This window comes from Brassica rapa, chromosome A06, assembly GCF_000309985.2.
Source record: "Brassica rapa cultivar Chiifu-401-42 chromosome A06, CAAS_Brap_v3.01, whole genome shotgun sequence".
In the NCBI taxonomy this organism is placed as follows: Eukaryota; Viridiplantae; Streptophyta; class Magnoliopsida; order Brassicales; family Brassicaceae; genus Brassica; species Brassica rapa.
The window spans coordinates 22,644,589-22,657,922 of record NC_024800.2 but is presented as its reverse complement, the minus strand read 5'-3'; the positions used below and the strand labels follow the sequence as shown (position 1 = coordinate 22,657,922).

Below are 13,334 nucleotides of genomic sequence, written 5' to 3'. Positions count from 1 at the left end.
CAATATTCAGAATTCACAAAAGAAATAACAAATCATCACAGATACAAGACAATAGAGAGAGACATCGCATGTGACTGACTGTCCATTATAGTGAGAGCTTCCACATAGCCCTTGACTCTTGTGGTTTGTTTCACTTGATTAATCTTATATATTAAAATAAAAGTCATAACCTTGATTTATATGTGATTTTTTTAAAAATAGATCTAATAGACATATTTCTAGAAAATCATGTTATATTTAATCTCTAATCTTATCATTTTAATTTTAGAACTAAAAGGGATCAAGAAACCAAAAGCGGGCTCCGAGTGTAGCATTGGCAGAAAACATTGGACTAGGTCTCCCTGGAGACTTGTTCTTCGAAAGTTCTTCTTTTACAGTGTTCCTAACGCAAAGGTGGTTAACCGGTGCCATTTCCGGTCTAATTTGGGTTATATCAATATCGAGATAACGCCAGCGCTTGGACGACGGTTTCCTGGATACATATGTGTTTTAGCAATCAGACGTGAACGTCTTTTTATGAAACAAATGGAGTGTTAGTGGAAGTCGGATTTATACTGATTATTAAATTTTCAGATTTCAGGGTTATTCATTTATAAATTTTCACATTTTCCCTAAAATTTAATGCTGTTCGTTTGATGATTTTATAATTCTTTACAAAATGATTTATCAATTTACAAGTTGAAACACATTATTTCCTTATTTATAGAATAAGATCTATCTACACATATTTTTTAAATTACAATATATATTTTCATTAAACTGGAATATCTTTGATTATAGAAGAGTCCAAATTAATTCTTTAACGGAATATGTAACCCATGGATGGATCCTTTTTTGAGTATTCAAACAACCTAAAAAGATATGGTTTTATATCCGCATGGACACACGAGTTTAGTATTGTGAGGTTATTTCGAACCTAGGTCGCTTATCTTCCCAAAAACTATTTACCACTAGCCAACTTTTTTATGATTTAAATTTACAAAAAATTACGAACAAGAAATAAGAAGATTATTATAGTTGTGACGTTTAATACATTGGTTGCAATATACACAATCACCATAAAACACTTCAGACCTCCTAGATCGGTTATTATCCAAACTTTACGTTTAGAATTTGTCAAAATGTCTCTATATTGATCTACAGTTTGGATAATGAAGGATAATTAAATCTCGTTTGGCAATTCATCCTTTATTGATAGCTTGATTATTTAAAATTCGGATACACATACCTAAATAATTTGATATTATTGTTCTCTAAACCTAGGATAATTTTGTTATTTTCAATGTTAAGTTTTTTAGGTTTTACCCTAATAACGTCCGATGGTACAAGCTCGAGCGCCACTAACATAGACGTGTACAAGATGTATCATGTATGTATCACTAGGAAATATTGTTAGAAGTTATAACAAAAATGTAGTTTTCGTTTTTAACGTGTGGTGTAACAAATCAATTGGTATCACTAATTACTACATTGTTGTATTTTTATCATCCAACAATAGACACTGGATTGGTTATCTCGTTGGTAGCTACAAAACCAATTTTCTTCCATAACTTTTCGTATCCTTTCGTAAATATATAAAAGCAAAAGAAAACGAAAGTGTCATAAAGTAAAAAGAAAAACAATAAGAATTCAGAACTTGAGTAACTTTATAAGAAAATAGGAAAAAAAATGAGAGGAGACTATAGCATTGCCAAGAACGGTATAGTCTGGTGCTTTGTGTTGCAAGTCATCATATTCTATGTAGAATCGATAGAAGTTGGAGATGTGAGTTTCACGATAGCGATGAAAAACGAAATGTACGGCTTAAAACGTCCATCAGTTGTCTACCGGTGTAAGTCATCTGAAAAATCCCTCCGGTGGCACAGCTCGCGTCCCAAAACGCAATTTTCATGGGATTTTGATGTACCGCCGTTTGGAAACGGCGTGGTGATTCACATATGCCATTTCCTGTCAAGCCAAGGGACAGCGCATGTCGAGATCAAGACGTTGTCGATGACATCTATGTTGTGCGGAGGACATGTGTGTAAATACGTCATCAAGCCGAACGGTATATATTTCGTTGGTTTTGAGACGTACTATCCGCACAACATTTTGTTAAGGTTTATGGAGTTGGTAAGGCCTGTTGAAAAGCTTGTCGAGCCATGGAAGGCGTGGTCTCCGAGGCAGTTAAAAGCTTTGAGAGCGGAACGCAATCGCACCATGTCAAGCGATGACAAAGATTATGATGATGACGACAAGGAAAAGGACGATTAGGTATAGAACACAAGAAAGAGACAGAAGAAATGATGAAGAATATAGTAGTTTATGTTCTTTCTGTGATATGTACCAAAATGGTATGTATTGTACTTTTGTATCTTAATATGTCGACCAAAAATAAGAAAATTCTTTATTTTTAACATAATTTGGCTCTACAATCTGACTTGTCTTTGTGTTAAAGAAACCTCTCTATTTGTGTTCAATAATTAATATGTTTCTTCTATAATATTGGATGATCATAACAACTTTGATGTGTGGATGACACCCACAATATCACACAGATACTTACGAGTGTGGGAAGCCAGATAATCTGGAACAAAATGCATATTCTACATTATATTACTATTCTAGTTACAAACGAATGTTTTTGTAGGAGACAATATTAATTTTTGTAAAATGTTGTTGACAATCGATTATTTAAAAACAGGAAAAGCAAAAGGCAAACAAACGAATGTGTTAGCTTCATATTGCAAATACAAATAGCTCGCAAAACATTTATATTTTTGCTGATGAATAAATTTGACATTCCAAATAATAAAATACAAAATACCTCACTAGAAACAACAAAACCATGTTATAAGACAACAGTGGTGCACTCTTAATGTTTTAGAACATTGCAAGTGTACTTTCCTGAGCCACTTTTTAACGCCTCATAACAACCACCACCAAGGTTTGCCGGAGGGAGGAGGAGGAGACTTTCTGTAGTAAAAGGCTCTGTAAGCTTGAGGAGAAGGATTAGCTTTCAAAGGTGGAATGATAGGAGCGGGAGGAGGAGGAGAATTTATTGGAGCTGGAGGAGGAAGAGCAACAGGAGGGGGGTAAGCCGGAGTAGGAGGAGGATAAGTAACCGGAGTAGGAGGAGGAGGATTAACTGGGGGAGAATAAACCGGAGTAGGAGATGGAGGAGAATATGCTGGCTGGTAGTTAGTGGGAGTTTGCAGGAGTTTTCTGCTGTAGTTGGCTTCAGCAAATGTGAATAAGATTGCCAAGATAAATACTAAGGCGAAAGAAAGATTTAGAGACACCATTTTCAGGTTAATGTTAAGATCCTTATACTTAACTATGTTTATAGGTTATATATAGCCCATCGAAGTTCACTTAGAGGATTACCACTAACTGTGGGATTTATTCAAGATTTAAGTTTTCAATTATAAATTAGCCGGCCGGTTTTGCTGTTTGTTGAGGCCACCCTCTAATTAGTATGCTTGCTTCATGCTTAAGCAGTGGTATTAACTATTGTTATATCTCATTTTGAATTATCAAATTTACAAATTATTTCGCTAGTTGCTTATATAAATTATGTTGACCTTTTAAAGACATGCTGTAAAGTATTTCTCTAGTTGCAGTATTTCCAATATTTTTTCATTTGAATTATAAATACTTACTATTAAATCTTATAATTACAAACTTAAAACAACCTGTTTTGCAAATTTACTGTCCAAGCAAAAAAAAAAAGTAAATGTGAATGTAGGCTGATGACTTGTTCCTCCCCTTGACCCGCGGCAATAGCTGAATCCTTTATAGGCGTTACAATTTCTAAAAATAGTAATTTTTGTAGAAACACTATCTATGTCCCAAAAATCAAAACAAAAAGATCGAGTGGGCAAATAATAAAGAACAGAAACAGAGTTACACATATGGGGTCAAAAAAGATTCCCCAAACCCTCAACGGGCACTTTTCTCTTGTACTTATCATCACCATAATGATGGTGACTCACTCCCATGGATTTCAACTGGAGATCAGGAACGAGCTCTCGGGTCGGTACAGGAGGCTTGTGTACAAATGCTGGTCCCGCGACAACGATCTAGGGTGGCGAGAAGACTGGCCAGATCAACAGAAGAACTGGTCCTTCGCTATGTCGCTATTCCACACCTTTTTTCACTGCAACTTCCATACAGGATACGGACGTGTGGACAAGCAGCTAGTTGTATCGTGGGAGATGAAAGAGCAGTGTGGGGACAGGGACAAATGCACTTGGGTCGTTAAGAAGGATGGGCTCTACTTGAGACAGTGGAAGACCAAATTTTTTAGTAACAAGTATGGTAACGAGAGGTGGAATGAGTATGTTCAACATGATGTCCTCCAGGAAGCTTGGAGCTAAATTAACAATTTCACTGATGTTGATCAGTATGAAGATCGTAACAATGTCGTGATTTTCGTCTCTGTATGTTGTTATTCGTGTTAATAAAACCAAAAATATAATGTGTAAATTTATAAATGGTGAAAATGAGAAAAAAAAACGTATCTATGATTATGTTTTGTTGTTTACTGTTAATAGATTTTATAGCTGGATACCGTACATTATCAATGAATACAGTTTCTGCAAGATAATCATCAAAGAAGCTAATCGCCATTAGGTGGAATTGATACAATATTCTCTAGTAATAATATTTTAACACTAGACTAATATAATGAACTTCATTTTTAATAGATTTTAAAGGTGAAAACTTGTTTACCCATCCCGTTCCGTCCCATACCGCGGCGGGTTAGTCGTTGAGCGGGTCACAGCGGGCCTGTCCCGCGCGAGCTGTGGTCTTCAAAATGCCGGCCCAAACCCGTACCGTAAAATATATAGGCCTTCGCAGGCCGTCCCGCGGGATGCCTCCTTATCAAACTGCCTGCTACAGTTTCTTTTATGAATGCTCAATTAGAAGAGTTGTGTAAGAGAGTTGTAGAGAGCTCATTAAGCTTCACTAAAATTTTATCAAAATCAATGCCACAAAGCTCCGTTTGTGAGCTAAAAGTCTTCTTTTGTTATAAGCATAAGCTTTTGTTAAGTTTAAATCTGATTGAATTGTTGTATTTGTAATAATTTGGTTCAACTGTTGTATGTCTTCATCAAACCATCACTTTTTTTAATTATTTTTTTTATTTTTTATTTTTTTTGAAACACAGCTTACTTTCATTCAATTTAAAATTCTTCCATACAATAGAAAGAGGGAATTATCCATCCTCTTTTGACCATAAACAGAAAATGCAACAGATAAATAAACTAAGCAAGATAGGTCTTCAATCGAAGATGACAGCGAATTCGAGACGATGCTTGAATGCGTCGGGGAAGCTTTCACGACAATGTCGGACAGCTGAGGAATAGTCACATAATGTGACGTTGAGGTCCAGACTTCATCTACGAGAATTACCAAAGTAATCTTGGTTGCATCTTCTGGTCCCGTGGAGACCGCTCCGCAAGATAGCAAACCGATGAAGAAACTGAAACAAACACTCGGCAACGAGGCCGAGGAATCATCTCTTTCCAATGGAAGAGGAAATGGTGGTAAGGTTTTCTCCTCTGAAGAGAAGGGTGATGGAGATAGAAACAGTCCAGGTAGATTGACCGGTAAATTCTTCAAACAAGAAAGATACATGACGTTTGAAACATAGATCTCAGTGAACCCACCTGAAATTTTAATAATACTAGCAAACCCCAATAAAATCACAAAGGCATGATTCGACTTTTTCTTCACTGTTATGGGCTTTGAAGAGCTAGAAAATGGATTAGCAATAACCAACCTCTTAATGGGCATGACCCAACCTTCTGAAGCTTGTTCGTCAACACCCGACCAAGCAAAACAAGCAGTGGAGAGGGGAAGGTGGTTGTCGAAGATGGAGGAGATGCTGCCGCTGGATGGATAAAAGACAAACGTCGTTGAGGAGTTATCCTCACCGGAGTAAGCACACCGACCGGTGAGATTTGACGGAGGCCAAGAATGAACATTGATAGATCTACTATGCTATCAATGTTCATTCTTTTTTTAATTATTTAGATTGCAAAAAAATTTGTGAATCACTTTGCCAAATTATACAAGTGACATGATATATAACTAACTTTTCTCCTAAACAACACCATTGTAACCAAATTTAATTTAAGAAAAACACCACTTCACAGTACTGGACATTGTAATAAAGCAATTCATAGTTGTGTGTAATAAAAAAAAAACAAATCAAAACACCACCAGAATTTGAATCGTCATCGCTGGAGCTGGAGTCGTCATCGCCGAAGCTCAAATCATCATCACTGGAGCTCGAATCATCATCGCCGGAACTCCTTATGTTTTATGGGAGAAAAATCACAAGAATCGCTTTCTTCTCACTCTCTTTCTCGTTTTTTAAGTAAAATAAGAAACAAAGAAAAAAAATGCGGGTCCATGTAAAAGACCCAGTCCCGCAAAAGGCCCAATCCCGCAAAAACCCGTCCCACGAGGCCCGCAAATTTGCGAACCTAGAAAGCCTCGTCCCAATATCGTTCCATGACAGTTCTTTACGGGCCAGGCCCACGGTCCATATTCATGATTGTCATCTCTATTCTGGATGGTTAAAAATTACAAAACTATATGCGATAAAATGATATCATTCATTCATTCAAACGTAACGTTCTAAATTTTCAACCTGTGATAAAAAAAATCTCTGAGAGGATGATGACGATGATCGAAGTTTCTGAAACAGTACACTTTATTTTTCAACCTTTGGGATTTGCTCTGTTTAATCTCCAAATATAGATGAAAATAGCTTCTAGTACTTCTATATTTGGAAGCGGCAACAGTAACGGTCTAATTACCATGTAATGGACATTTATATAACCCAGTAACACCTTCACGTGTTCCAATTTGTTCCATAAGCCTCAAGACTCAACAAAATCAGTTAATAATTAAAAAAAACATTGCCCTCGTTCAGTCTAAATGGGGAGAAACCAAGGCTGGTGCTTGTTTGTGGCGGCGGCTGTGGTCGCAGCATTGTTACCAGCACCAACCATGGCGGGTCGTCTAGAGCTAAAGAACGAAATCTCGGGGGTGACTGGTGTCCGGAAATTGAAGCTGGCCGTGCGGTGCTGGTCGAACGAGGACGACCTAGGGTGGGATACGCTAAAGCCAATGCAATCACGGGTATGGAAGTTCACGACAATGAACATGTGGCCTTTCCAGAAAACCGAGTTCCGGTGCCAGTTTCGTAGCGGGTTTGGAACAACGAGCCAAGACGTGGTGACAGTGTTCTCTGTCCAAAGCGGGTTCCGGAAAGAGTGTGGAGATGGAGGAGACGAGTGCATTTGGGTGGCGAAGAGAGATGGTTTCTATCAGAGAAGGATCGTAAGGGATGAGAATGGTCGTAAGAGCTTTGTTGATATACTCAAAAGCAAATGGGTTTGGAAATGGTGATTAATTCAATACTTCAATACGATTTTTAATCAAAAACATTCATTATACGGGTTAAATCCACGTGATAACATAGTTATAGCATGGCTATAACCACTAAACTACATGTTTAGATCTTACCAATCAATATTTTTATTCATTTTCTTACCTCTCTTTGTTAGACTGGGACGTTAGTTTATTGACACAGATATACATATGGTTATATAGATACACACACATAAGTATACATGAAAATTTACGATACTAAAGAGAAAGCCGTAACATTTCATTATTTCTTATATTACAAAATAGTGTAGGTGATCTCTAATCCTGAGTAAAAACCATGAAAATTAGTGTTGATGTAAAAGAACACCCGGCGTAAACTCTTTTGGTTTCAATTTCTGTTGGAAACAAAATTACTATTGTTTGTTTGGATTTGGATCCACGCAGTTTACATAATAGTTTCGTAACATGCAATTTGATTATTTGCTTGTATGCTAAAAAATGTTTCAAACTCAGATCAAATAGTATGATATCTAATTCATTCTATCACACTATATGAGTTTTGAATGGCTGAAGGAATCAGTGATATAACATATAAGAAAAACTAGAAAACATCTGCATTACAAGTTTTAGTTGATTTTCTAAAATCAACATGATAAAAAATTTGAATGGATATTTCAAATTTGACAAACGTAATCGTTATTATATTAATTTCTAATAAAATTATTAAGAATCTTGCAGTACAGCAGTTGTAGAGGTTTAATAAATTGCAAGTTTGCTGGTTTAAAAAAAAACATTTCATATACAATAATAAGAAAAAAGTCTTTGCTATGAGTTCTTTTTTTTTAAAATGACCAAGAGAAAGTCAGCAAAACGCGCGTCTTCCGCGCGTCTGGAAAGTTGTCATCTGTATCAAATATCTTTCTTACAGAACAGAACAAAAACATAACTCGCCGCTTCAGTCACGAAAGATATCCGAGTTGTCTCGACATGGACCGATTTAACTCGTGACTCAGCTGTTTACTTGCTATTCACGTTTTCCGCCATCAAAGTCTCCCAATTTATCTACCGTTGCTTTCAATCATCCGAAATGTCATCGTTCTCGATGGAGACTCACCCGGAAGCTCTCAGGCGAGAACGAATCCTTTCCAGCAAACTCTACTTCAACGTCCCCGAATCAAAGGTTTCGATCATCTATTCATCAGCATACGACATCTCCTTCATGGGGATTGAGAAGTTGTGAGTATATATACCCAAATCTTTGACCAATTCTAAGAAACTATGTTAAATCTTGAAGGATTCTTCTAAGTTAGAATCGTTCTTGTTATCTGATACGTGCAAGGCATCCGTTTGATTCAACCAAGTGGCGTCGAGTTTGTAAGTTCCTTGTTTCTGATGGGTTCTTGGAGGAGAAATCAATCGTTGAGCCTCTAGAAGCTTCCAACAGTGATCTTCTAGTGGTACTTACTTGACTTCTCTCTTACATGTCTGAACTATATATGTATATATTAGCTGATCAACTCTTCTTTACTTGGAATGTTTTTTTTTTTTTTGCTTTTGGCCATTAGTCACATGGTTCACCTTTTTATATAATCAGGTACATTCGTTGAACTACTTAAACAGTTTGAAAAGCAGTGCAACTGTCGCTAGGATAACCGAGGTGATGATGTCTAATTTTCTTTTGGGTCCATTCAATAAATCTATTTGAATTTTTTTGTGTACTAAACTTTCTCCTGTTATAGGTTCCACCAGTTGCTTTCTTCCCAAACTTTCTTGTGCAGCAGAAGGTTCTAAGCCCATTCCGAAAGCAGGTTGGTGGGACGATTCTAGCAGCTAAACTTGCAGTGGAACGTGGATGGGCAATAAACGTAGGAGGAGGTTTTCATCATTGTACTGCTGAAAGAGGAGGCGGGTTTTGTGCTTTTGCTGATATCTCTCTTTGTATTCACTTTGCTTTTCTTCGTCTAAGCATCTCCCGGTAACTACATCTTCTATAATAGCTAACAAATGTAATTAACTCTTTTATGTTCTTGACATTGTTAAAACTCGGACAGGGTTATGATAATAGATCTTGATGCTCATCAAGGGAATGGCCATGAAACAGATCTTGGCGATGATAGTATGAGAAATTTTTTTGTTTTGTATTTAATGATTCTTTGGTTTACTGGTGTTTGGTATGTTGATAATAGTTTTTTTTGGGTGTGCAGGTCGTGTTTACATTCTGGATATGTATAATCCTGAGATATACCCTTACGTAAGCTAACATTCTTGGAACTTTGCTCTTTGCAAGTCATTATTTTACATTCCTCTTAGTGCAGTTTCAGTCTTATGGCTTTTGTGTTTTTTTTTTTTTTTGCTTCCAGGATTATAGTGCTAGAAGATTTATCGATCAGAAGGTTGAAGTGATGGTAAGCAAAGCATTTCTTCTCTCGTCATTTGATGTCGCAGTATATTATATACTATAGTTATGTTGTCCTTTGTATGACAGAGCGGGACCAGCACTGATGAGTATTTGAGGAAACTAGATAAAGCGCTTGAGGTATGCATTCCTTTAGTCTCTTGTTTTTTGGTGACGATAGATTAGGATCATCATGGTAGCTATATGAAGCTGAAAGTAGTTAGAAACTTGGTTCCTCTAAAAGGCATGATTAGTAGTAGTTATCTATGTGGTCTTAAGAGATAAAACTTATGATGGTTGCTATTAACTCCTCAGGTTGCTTTCCGAAACTTCCAACCAGAGATGGTAGTTTACAATGCTGGAACCGATATCTTAGACGGAGACCCTCTGGGGCTTCTAAAGGTAAGCTATACACTACAGGTTTATCATCATCTTTCTATATGAGCAGAATGTCTCTAACTTGGTGACACTCCTGGTGCAGATAAGCCCTGATGGTATAACAAGCAGAGACGAGAAAGTCTTCAGAGTTGCAAGGGAGAGAGAGGTTCCTGTTGTGATGCTGACTTCAGGTGAGAAACTAAACACCAACATAACCAAAATGCATGCCTTTTTGAGTAATGTGTTTATAACAGCTTACATCAACTTATGTGCAGGCGGGTACATGAAGTCCAACGCCAGAGTTATTGCGGATTCCATAGAGAATCTCTCACGTCAAGGGTTAATCAAGACACAACTGGACTCAGCTTCCACGTGAACTGTTCTCAAGAGCCAATGCAGCTATGCTAGAGCTTCTATGCGTTGTATACATGTGAATACATAACCCGTCTTGTCTTGTGTGTAATGTGTTCTTTTTCATTCCAAACACAACATATAGTGATGATTTTTGCAGCTTTCTTATGGTGAAAAATGCACAATTAACTTCTGATTAATAAGCAAAAGAATGCATTTGACAATTTGCTTTTAGAAAACCAAAATAACTAATAGATTATATTCCTTTACCTCATCTCTAGGAGGAACGTAGCAGCACTATGTTCATAGCTAAAAACCAAAATGAATCCTGTCTCTTCCCTCATTATTTCCCTTACCTAGTTTACATCTTGATCAAAAGTAATATATGTAGTCCAATGTATTGAACTACTCAACCACATCATCTCACTAGAGATGGTGTGCTAGTACTTCAATAGATTGGACTACATACATTACACTTGACCAAGACATTTCTCCAACAAACAAAAAAAAAACAACACAAAACCAACTATTCATCCAGAGATTCTCAATAGGTTTCTTCTTAGATAAGATGGTTGCGGAATGCATGGAACATCTTTGGAGAGAGAAGCAGTAGGAAGGCTAGAACCGAGCCGAAGAACATCTTCATTATGTAACCGAAAGCGTCTGATGACTCGCTATCTTCTGAGACACCCGCACTTGGGTTCACCATAGCTTCTGCTGAAGGAAGCGACTCTATCACTGCATCAGCCAGGTCTGTGATGAAGGATGGCGTCAGACCTAGGGCCGGAACACGCCCCCAGTTCTCTATCCCTGACTCCAAAGCTAGCTCCCTGTACTCCATGTCTATCTCTTCAAGCGTCTCAATGTGCTCACTCACAAAACTGATATCCAAAAGACAAGAAAGCCAAAAATGGTCAATAACCATAGAACCAAAAGAGACAGCTTCTACTTTTTATTATATGTTCTCTTACCTGACTGGAACGGCTAGTAGACTCTTGACACCATTCTTACCAAGGTCGACAAGAACCTCATCAGTGTATGGCTTCAGCCATTGAACAGGCCCAACACGACTCTGCAAAAGATCAATTACAGGGCTTGAGATAAAGAGGTAATGTACAAACAAGCAGCTTATATAACGAACGGATGATAATGACCAAACCTGGTACGCCAATATATGGTTGTTTTGAACCCCTCTGGATTTGAGCTCTTCCATTATCAAGTCAATGCACTCTTCCATCTGTTTCTGGTATGGATCTCCAGAGTTCTCTACATAGCTAACTGGAACACCATGGGCACTGAAGAACACCATAACCTAAATCATACAGACAAGACACCAATTAAAACCAGAGTTCAGACCTATAAATGTAAAACCAACGAGGATAAATAAACTGTACCTCCTTAGGATCAGAGAAAGTTTGAAGCTCCTTCTGCATGAGGTCAGCCATGGAATTGACATAGCCTCTTCTCTGGTACCAGGACTCTATAATAGCAACAGGCACTCTAGCTAGATATGGATCTTTCCTGAAAGATGATACTTTCATGTTAAGGGCCGCTCATGCAAACAAAACAATCTGCTTATGTGGATTACACAAACCTGAATAAGTCTTGGAGAACGCGGACGCTTGAGCCAGTCGTGGAGATAGAATACTGAGGGTACAACGGTAGTACAACAAGTCTTGTAATCTTATCCTTCTTAATCTGGTTATAAAAATGTAACTAACTCGTTATGATAAAAAATAACAAAGACATATCCATAAGTAACTCCATATAAAATGTGAAAATCACCTGCTGAACAGCCTCCTCAGTGAAGGGAAACCAATACCGCATCCCAACATAGACATCAGCAGAAACGTTCTTAGCTTGCAACGCCAAACGAATGGCATCAGCCTGCTCATCAGTAATCTTACGCAAAGGAGATCCCCCGCCAATAGCAGCATACCCTTCTTTCGACTTAGGAGCGCGAACCACAGATATGAACTTGGCTATAGCCCCTTGGAGAAACTGAAACGGTCTAGGAAGCCGTATAATATCCTGCAACACAAACAAACAAACCACATTTCAGCAAAAAACCAACACTCCAAAACAACTCCAAAGCCTATAGATGATTCTCACCGGGTCTGCAAACAGATTATACAAGAAAGGCTGCACGTCGTTAAGCGTCTCAGGCCCACCTAGGTTCAAAAGCAAGACACCGATCTTATCCTCAGCAACACTAGAACGTGTAGTGTCATCGTAAGAGAGGTCTCCAGCTACAGGATGATGCGCTTGCTCGAACACGTTCGTCTTGAAACTCAACCCTTGAGGTTTTTTGAAAGGTGTCTCCTTTGAATGGAATCGAGCTAAAGGCAGAGACTTTCTCTGAGAACATGACCTGTAAACAATACAATCGTCATTCCATTGTTCTAATCTAATCGAGCTAAAACCCAAAATCGAATTGAGGATCTGCAAACCTTGAGAGTCTGTAACCGTTAGGGTTGGGAAGAGGACGAAGCCCAGATGATAACGCCGTCGCTTCCATACAGTTTTCAAATCGAATTGCAAGAGAGAGATCGAATTGGGTTGTGGGTTTAGGGTTTTGATTAGCCCTTTTTAAAAAGGAGAGATCTTTTTGAAGTTAGGGAAGATGCGAAGAAGGTTGGTTAGGTGAATGCAAAGATCAAGACTTTTCCATTGGAAGCAGATGAAACGTGTTCTCAAGTCAAAGTTTATACATTTCCCTTAGTAAGCCAAGAAGAACAAAACAGTTGAAAACGACAACGTTTTGGTTAACAAAGTGGTTGTTTAGTCTTCCGCTTTTGAATACAACCCAAACCGAACCGGT

At 37.9% G+C, this 13,334-nt stretch overlaps 8 protein-coding genes and 1 non-coding gene across 9 annotated transcripts in view; 5 read left to right on the top strand and 4 right to left on the bottom strand.

Annotated features, from left to right (window-relative positions):
- LOC103874503 overlaps positions 1-13,334 on the top strand; it is a 524,448-nt gene that overhangs the window by 383,543 nt on the left and 127,571 nt on the right. The window lies entirely within an intron of this gene.
- Positions 279-2,306, top strand: LOC103874817. Its single transcript, XM_033273837.1, has one exon. It carries the CDS (start codon positions 1,669-1,671, stop codon positions 2,251-2,253), a length of 585 nt encoding a protein of 194 aa, XP_033129728.1. The 5' UTR covers positions 279-1,668; the 3' UTR covers positions 2,254-2,306.
- Positions 2,851-3,338, bottom strand: LOC103874447 (extensin). Its single transcript, XM_009152872.2, has one exon. It carries the CDS (start codon positions 3,282-3,284, stop codon positions 2,907-2,909), a length of 378 nt encoding a protein of 125 aa, XP_009151120.1. The 5' UTR covers positions 3,285-3,338; the 3' UTR covers positions 2,851-2,906.
- On the top strand, positions 3,855-4,523 carry LOC103874446 (S-protein homolog 12). The gene has a single exon (XM_009152871.3). The coding sequence runs from the start codon at positions 3,894-3,896 to the stop codon at positions 4,356-4,358; it is 465 nt and encodes a 154-aa protein (XP_009151119.1). The 5' UTR covers positions 3,855-3,893; the 3' UTR covers positions 4,359-4,523.
- LOC108872240 lies at positions 5,112-6,104 on the bottom strand. Its single transcript, XM_018659636.2, has 3 exons — positions 6,084-6,104; positions 5,768-5,988; positions 5,112-5,671 (listed from the first exon to the last, which is right to left on the bottom strand). The coding sequence occupies exons 1-3, from the start codon at positions 6,102-6,104 to the stop codon at positions 5,164-5,166; spliced, it is 750 nt and encodes a 249-aa protein (XP_018515152.1). The 3' UTR covers positions 5,112-5,163.
- Positions 6,010-7,954, top strand: LOC103874445 (S-protein homolog 13). Its single transcript, XM_033273853.1, has one exon. The coding sequence runs from the start codon at positions 6,934-6,936 to the stop codon at positions 7,405-7,407; it is 474 nt and encodes a 157-aa protein (XP_033129744.1). The 5' UTR covers positions 6,010-6,933; the 3' UTR covers positions 7,408-7,954.
- LOC103874443 (histone deacetylase 2) lies at positions 8,241-10,677 on the top strand. Its single transcript, XM_009152868.3, has 11 exons — positions 8,241-8,625; positions 8,729-8,846; positions 8,984-9,046; positions 9,129-9,364; positions 9,441-9,505; positions 9,594-9,640; positions 9,750-9,794; positions 9,875-9,925; positions 10,100-10,186; positions 10,266-10,353; positions 10,438-10,677. Exons 1-11 carry the CDS (start codon positions 8,477-8,479, stop codon positions 10,536-10,538), a joined length of 1,050 nt encoding a protein of 349 aa, XP_009151116.3. The 5' UTR covers positions 8,241-8,476; the 3' UTR covers positions 10,539-10,677.
- On the bottom strand, positions 10,751-13,225 carry LOC117126194 (ferrochelatase-1, chloroplastic/mitochondrial). Its single transcript, XM_033273785.1, has 8 exons — positions 12,964-13,225; positions 12,626-12,884; positions 12,299-12,544; positions 12,108-12,211; positions 11,908-12,034; positions 11,673-11,825; positions 11,485-11,585; positions 10,751-11,394 (listed from the first exon to the last, which is right to left on the bottom strand). Exons 1-8 carry the CDS (start codon positions 13,029-13,031, stop codon positions 11,073-11,075), a joined length of 1,380 nt encoding a protein of 459 aa, XP_033129676.1. The 5' UTR covers positions 13,032-13,225; the 3' UTR covers positions 10,751-11,072.
- Positions 10,882-10,996, bottom strand: MIR860 (microRNA MIR860). Its single transcript, NR_128654.1, has one exon. It is a non-coding gene; the product is annotated as a microRNA MIR860 (primary transcript).